The sequence below is a fragment of the Chaetodon trifascialis genome, chromosome 6 (genome assembly GCF_039877785.1).
Source record: "Chaetodon trifascialis isolate fChaTrf1 chromosome 6, fChaTrf1.hap1, whole genome shotgun sequence".
Classification (NCBI taxonomy): Eukaryota; Metazoa; Chordata; class Actinopteri; order Chaetodontiformes; family Chaetodontidae; genus Chaetodon; species Chaetodon trifascialis.
The window spans coordinates 1,168,626-1,176,107 of record NC_092061.1 but is presented as its reverse complement, the minus strand read 5'-3'; the positions used below and the strand labels follow the sequence as shown (position 1 = coordinate 1,176,107).

General features: G+C 40.9%; 1 protein-coding gene across 1 annotated transcript; it reads right to left on the bottom strand.

Annotated features, from left to right (window-relative positions):
* Positions 1-367: 367 nt before the first annotated feature.
* On the bottom strand, positions 368-6,579 carry LOC139332114 (uncharacterized). Its single transcript, XM_070963832.1, has 3 exons — positions 6,561-6,579; positions 5,334-5,975; positions 368-3,660 (listed from the first exon to the last, which is right to left on the bottom strand). The coding sequence occupies exons 1-3, from the start codon at positions 6,577-6,579 to the stop codon at positions 368-370; spliced, it is 3,954 nt and encodes a 1,317-aa protein (XP_070819933.1).
* Between the last annotated feature and the right edge of the window lie 903 nt (positions 6,580-7,482).

Below are 7,482 nucleotides of genomic sequence, written 5' to 3'. Positions count from 1 at the left end.
CAGTACAGTGTGTGTGTGTGTGTGTGTGTGTGTGTGTGTGTGTGTGTGTGTGTGTGTGTGTGTGTGTGTGTGTGTGTGTGTGTGAAACAGGGTCTGAAACCAGTGTTTGTTACTTATCAGATGATACTGGTGGCCTTTGGTGCTCCTACAGTGCCCCCATCAGGTCAACACGTCTTATTGCAAAACAAAAATCAGTTCTCCTGATCAAAAACTCAGATTAAGAAAACAGAAGCTCAGATTTTTCATAAAGGAAAAAAATAACAGATATTAAAAACTCATGTGTTCACTCACTGAAAACCTGAAACTGGAAAAATGCATCACATCTGAAATTAACTGCTGTTGTGACGTTTGCATCAAACAGATCTCCTCATGAAATGCTGCACTGTGATGTGTCAACTTCAGCCAAAAGCTCCTGAATCCAGTCATTCATTTGTTTTTCATGTTTTTGCTCCAGTTTCTTCTTTTCCTCTTCAGCTTTCATCTGCTTCATTTCTTCTTCATGTTTCATCAGTAACTCTTTGATTTTCTTCACATTTTCTTTCTTTTTGGTCACTTGTTTCACTAAGTCACACATTTCACTTTGATGTTTTCTCTTCATTTCTTCTTCTTTGCTGTCTTTAAGTGCCTTTAAGAGGTCATATTGTTCGTCTTTGTATTTCATTTCTTCCTCATATTTTTCTTTCTGAGCTTTAAATTCCTTCTTGTGTTTCTCTCTGAACTCATTAAACTCTTCAGCTTTATTTCTGGCTTCTTCTTCATGTGTCTTCTGCAGATTCTCCATTTCTTTCTTATATTTGTCCTCCATGTCTTTTTTCTCTCTTTCCTCTTGTTCTCTTCTCATTCTGTCCTCTTCTTTTCTTTTCTTTTCATCTTCTTCTCTTTCTTTCTCGTACTCTTCTTGCAGTTTTCTCAGTCTTCTTCGTTCTTCCTCTCGTCTCTTTTCATCTTCTTCATATCGTCTCTCCCACCATTCTTTTTGCTCTTTCTCCCTCTTCTCTCGTTCTTTTCTCATCTCTTCTTTCTTCTCATCCAGCTCTCTGTAAATCTTTTCCTTTGATTCTGATACTGATTTTATTTTTTCCTCCAAAGTTTCAATTTTTTGTTTCCACTCCTGTCGTTGGATTTCTTCCTGTTGTTTTCTCTTCCTGTTCTCTTCTTCTCTCATTTCCTCTTCTTTCTTTCTCTCTTCACGTTCTTTATCAATCTTTTCCTTCATTTCTTCAAGTTGTTTTTCTCTCTGTTTTCTCTCCTCTTCAGTTTCTGCTCTCTCTTTTTCCTCTTGTTCTCTTCTCATTCTGTCCTCTTCTTTTCTTTTCTTTTCATCTTCTTCTCTTTCTTTCTCGTACTCTTCTTGCAGTTTTCTCAGTCTTCTTCGTTCTTCCTCTCGTCTCTTTTCATCTTCTTCATATCGTCTCTCCCACCATTCTTTTTGTTCTTTCTCTCTCTTCTCTCGTTCTTTTCTCACCTCTTCTCTCTTTTCCTTCAGCTTTCTGTCAATCTTTTCCTTTGATTCTAATTCTGATTTTATTTTTTCCTCCAAAGTTTCAACTTTTTGTTTCCACTCCTGTCGTTGAATTTCTTCCTGTTCTTTTCTCTTCCTGTTCTCTTCTTCTCTCATTTCCTCTTCTTTCTTTCTCTCTTCACGTTCTTTATTGATCTTTTCCTTCATTTCTTCAAGTTGTTTTTCTCTCAGTTTTCTCTCCTTTTCAGTTTCTGCTCTCTGTTCGTCCATTCTTCTTTTCATTTCTTTCATTTCTTCCACATGTTTTCTTTGAAGCTCCTCTCTCTCTCTCTCTCTCCTCATCTCTTCTTCCTTCTCCTTCAGGATTCTCTCCATCTCTTTCTTTATTGCTGCTTCGGCCTCTTGCAGCATCTCATCAGTGTAGCAGCTGCCTCCATTTGTCTCCACCATGGTGTTAATCTTGGTCATCAGCTCTCTCACTTGTGTTCGGTCGTCTTTCTCGCGGTTGTTAAACACATGGTATCTTCCTCCACAGTCAGCGATCAGCTTCTTAAAGGAATCGTCACATTTCTGTTCAATATATTCTTCAACAGATATCCCATCATCCTCCAGTGAATCTCCTCCAGTTAACAGAATGATGGTGAACTTTTCAGCATTCTTCCCAAAACCTTCCTTGATGAGTTTCAATGTCTCCTTCTCCTCTTTTGTAAATCTGCCAATGCGTAACACCAACAGGAAGACGTGTGGTCCTGGAGCCAGAAGACTGATGCATTTCACCATCTCCTCATGAACGTCTTCATGGGACAAAGTTGTATCAAACAGACCAGGAGTGTTGACCACAACGACCTGACGACCGTCCACTTCAGTCTGTGCTTTCTGACAATATTTGGTGACGGATGTTTGGCTTGATTTGGCTTTAAACTCTTTTCTTCCCAGAATGGTGTTTCCTGAAGAGCTCTTTCCACTGCCAGTCTTCCCCATCAGCACAATCCTGAGACACTGTGGGCTCTGATGTCTGTCATCACCTTTAGCTTTGAGTCCTGCATTAGTCTTCTCCTGCTCTACAACCTTCTCCATCTGAGCCCTGGTGAACGTGTCCTTCGTGAAGCTTTTGGATCCTTTAACTCTCATCTCTTCCACAGCTTCCAGCAGCTCTGGGATCTGCTGCTCGTCCTTGATGTTGAGAACATCATATCTTCCTCCACAGCTCTGACAGAGATCCTGAATGTCCTTGTTTCCTCTAACAAAGTCGCCCACAGCTGGAGCTGTAGGATCTGACTCCACAGTGAGCAGAATCCTGGTGAAGTCATTGACTCGAGAGCTGAATGTGTTCTGGATGATCTTTATCTCTGCCTTGTCTTCATCAGTGAGGGGACCCACAGGTAGGACCAGGATGAAGGCATGGACGCCCTCAGGGTCACAGAGGGAGATACACCTGAATGATTCCTCCATCACTGCCTCCTGAGCTTTTCCATACAAGGCAGGCAGCTCCAGCAGGGAAAGCCGACGTCCACACACCTCTCCCTGATGTTTGACACACTCTGATGAGTCGGAGACTGAATGAAACTCTGTCCCACCTAAAATGGCCTCGATGGCTGAAGACTTCGCTGCTCCTGTCCTCCCACACAGAACCAGGTTTAAAGCTGGTCTGATGTGTTCAGACTTTGGTCTGATGGTCTCTTCAGTGAAGGTGAGGAAGCTTCCTTTGTTTTCATGCACAATCTTCTCAATCTTCTCCATTAACAGCTGGTGGTCACCTTCAGCCATGTTGAAGCGTCTTCCTCCACAGTCTTTAAGGAGCTGACTAACAGCTGTTTCATTCCCATCATGTGTCTCGACGACCATTGAGTGTTTAAAAGCATCTCCATCAAACAAACTCAGGATGAACTTCAGTGTTTGTCTGTTCTTCTCTGTGAAATCAGAAGGTTTCACTAACAGCAGAAGAACATTTGGTCCAGGAGGACAAAGAGTCACACAGCTCTTCATCTCGTCTCTGAATGTCTCCACAGACAGACTGAAGATGTTTGGACTCTTCACGACTGTCAGATGATTTCCTCTCCACTCTCCACTCGCAGCCACACATTGTTTGGTTGGTGAAGTTTTCTGGTGATGAAAAGTTCGGTTCCTGATGATGAAGTTACCAAGTTTTGTCTGTTTGTCCTCACTTTGTCCCAGCAGCACAATCCTGATTCCAGATGCTGTAAAACAACAGAGACAAAGATGAAACCACATTAACTGTGAGTCTGAAGTCACTGCTGACATGAAGAGATCTCTTCACTCATCTGCAGACTTGGTCAATGTTCTGCTTCAATTCAGAGTCAACATCTTCTAAAATGTAATGTGTCATTATATTATTGACAGTTAACCAAATGATGTTCATATTCGGCTGTTTTACATAATCAATAGAATTGTAGAGAAGATGTATTGGCAGTCAGAAGCATGACACTGAAATGACTGTATGGCAGTGATCAGTGATCACAGACAGGCCATGGTCATATATGGAGGTCATATGCAGACCTCAGGTCAGATTCATATCTGTCAGCATTGAGATTGAAAATATGGAAATTGTTTTGTTGCCTGTCTCTTTACATTTAGACAAGAGGACACAAAAATCATCATGAGGTAACCACTCATATCAGAGCAACAAGGATTGGGTTCAGTGGTTCCTGCATGACATGATGACAGTCAGGTGGTCAGAATCAGATACCTGACTGAAGGTGAGATGCTGTGAACGTCTCTGCGTTTTATAAAGTAAAACAGGAAAGGGCAGATAAATGTAACCTACAGTCACTGGTGGATGTTTCTGTGCCTCTTCACTTCACTTATGTTTGGCAGATTTGACACTTTTCTCTCTGTGTGAGCACTTTTGATAAATGCTGTGATGTTCATGACTCCATGCATCACTCATGGTCTGTGCAGCTGCTGTCATTTGGATTTTTCTCTTGTCCATGTTGTGATTAACTGTTCAGCCGACTGCTGACCATCAGCCATTGATGGCTAAAGCCTGTACATTGTAATCAAGGCATTGCTGTCCTCTAGACTCTGCTGACTCAGCAAAAATCAGTAAATGAATAAGTGAAAAGGAAGCTGATGGAGTCACTGGAGGACACATTTTGTTTCTGTCTCTGTTGATTTGAATCACTGAACCTTGAATTGTTCTGTGTAATGCTCTTCATGATTTTCATTTTTAGCAGATTTTACCATCTTTGTTGGTTTAATTTTGCTCTGTTTCATTTCTGCTTTGTGAGCGTCTCTTTGAAGGATTTATCTGCTGCAGCTCAGAGCGATTTCTCTCCATTAATAAATCTTCTGTTATAATCAACAATTATCTTCACTTCATTCACTTGTTTCTCCTCATTAAAATACAGTTTGTCCACACAGAGCAGTGGATGTGGAGGATGGAAACATCTGTGTTAAACAATTTGAGTGTTTGTTTAATACAAACATTTGGATGTTTTAAAGGAAAAGGCAGCATCACATTTCCCCTGAAATCTATTTTGTAAATGAAAAGTAGTAAAATATGAATGTAACAGATAGAAGAGAGTAACATGTGAAACATGTGATTTAAGGTTTTTGTTTTAAACTGTTTTTATTTAGTTTTTTGTGTTTCTGTGGTGAAGAATTGTGGGATGAGTTTGGGTTCATTCTGGAGAAAAGATGCCACCAAAAATCAGTAAATTGATGATGAACACTGATGAATTTACTTACTGTGAGTCAAAGGCTTTTTCTCTGAGAATTTAGCAGTGAATCCTTTAACTGCACTCAGTCCTATAAAAACACGACATCATTAATTTTCAGCTTGATGCTCTAATTTAATCAAACAGGATTTGTTTGAACAGAGTTTCCTTCTCAGGACTGTTTCTGCTCTTACCAGCAGCTTTAACACCCATGATAGAAGTCTGTGCTTCCTTTGGTTTTGGCCTTTGATGGTCGCCTGGTGAAGTAGATGTTGTGTCTGTAAATGCTTCATAGCTGAGATGCTCCACATTGGTCTCCTCTACGATTTGACCCAAGCGTGTTAACAGCTGTGGACGTTCAAGGTTCTTCTGCCACAGAAACCTGGAGTGACACCGTCTGATCATGTCCTTTAATGGAGGCTGTTCCATGTATGTTTCCATCAATCCTGGACTCTCCTCTCTGGGTGGTGATATCAGCACCAGTGAATGATCAAATGATCGATCATTGAAGAGCTGAAGGAAGCTGCAGAGCCTCAGTTTGTGTTCCTCAGTGAAGTCTTCAGGCTGCAGAACCAGCAGGAACACATGAGGTCCAGGATCAGAGAGTCTCGCACAGTTTTCTATCAACTCTGTCAGTTTGTGATAAGACATGTTTGGATGCAGCAGATCTGGAGTGTTGATGAGGACTATTGTTTTGTCCTTTAATTGTCCTCTGTCTCTCAGACATCTGTCTTCTTCTCTCTCAGTGTTGAACACAGTCTGTCCCAGCATGAAGTTCCCCACTGAACTCCTCTGAGACCAGCTGTTCCCCAGCAGAACGACCCTCAGCTCAGACACTGAGAAAAACAAAGATTAGAAAAGGCAAATAAACGCTGACTTGCATTGATTCATTTCTAGTTTCATTGCTGTTTGACTTCAGGTTTAGTTTCTTACTGACAGACTGAAGCTACAAAATACTGTAAACTCAGATATTGTTAAAGAGCAGGATGACACAGTTCAGTTTGACTCACTGTCAGGTGGAATGAAAGAAAAGCTGCTGCTGCGCTTCAGTGGAGGCTGATCTCCTGTTAATGTAAGAACACAGCATTCATTCAGTTATTTATATGATCACATGTGATCAATAGTAGAGCTTCTTATGACAGAAACACTGTCGTCTAAAACTTTGGACCAGATCTGAAACAAACATGTGGAAAATGTGAGATCAGGAGATCTCACATTGAGATCTCTCTCTTAGAGGAAAGAGCTAACGGCTGTTCTAAAATCAAATCCAGAAGACTTTTTCAGCAGAAGTGGATTGTAATGGAGCTGTGGACACAAAATGACTTTGAGTGCAGGAGAGAGACAGAGGCCACAGTTCATTAAAGCAGACACTGAGAGAACACAGTGTGTTATCCAGACTGATGAAGTCTGACTGAACTCACCTGATGCTGCAGTCGCCATGTTGTCGCTCTGCTGTTAACATCAGAGGCTAAAGCTTCTGCAAAGCAACTGTTTCACAAAAGAGACCAAGATGAAAGGTTCAGTTCATTTGCTTCACCTCATCAGATGCTGTTCAGCTGTTACATATGAGGTGCGCGCGCACACACACACACACACACACACACACACACACACACACACACACACACACACACACACACACACATTTTTTTCTTATTGAATTGACAAGAGGCACTTGAACACACCACATGCATGAATTTCCACTGAGGATTTGAAGACTGGACCTGAACACCTGAGAAGGTGACCTAGTGCCTGAACCACTGAGGAGAAATGGTTTTCACACTCCTTCTTACAACATGAAGCCATGACATCACTCATGTCAGACTGAAGCTTTTTTGTTTTCACGTAAAATGTTTACAGTCAAAATGTTGGAGAGAGAAAACTGAAAAAAATCATTTATCATTCTGCTGATTTTGGGTGTTTTGTCAAATATTTAGAAGAGGTGATTTGATCCAACAAAGCAAAAAAGAAAATGTTATTGTTGATAGTGAAAATCACTGTAGACTCACTATTTGAAACACTCGATCTACGATCCAGACAATATTTTTGTCAATACTTGCAGCATTTGAATGAAGACTTTAGATGTTAACTGATGTTACATATATTACATATAATTGACTCACAGAATTTCAGTGCATTAACGAACGTGCAGATCTCAGACAAAAACAAATGATTTAATCCTGCAGAGCCGACAGCTTCTGTTCTTGTTCACAGCAGCAGTGATAAAGATGGAGGTACAGAGTCTGTCTGTGTGTCAGAGGTGGGAAAACTTCCAGTTGTTTTATATCTGCTCTTATCATAAGATGGTTTAACTTCCTTGTTGACCTTCGGTCTGAACTTCAG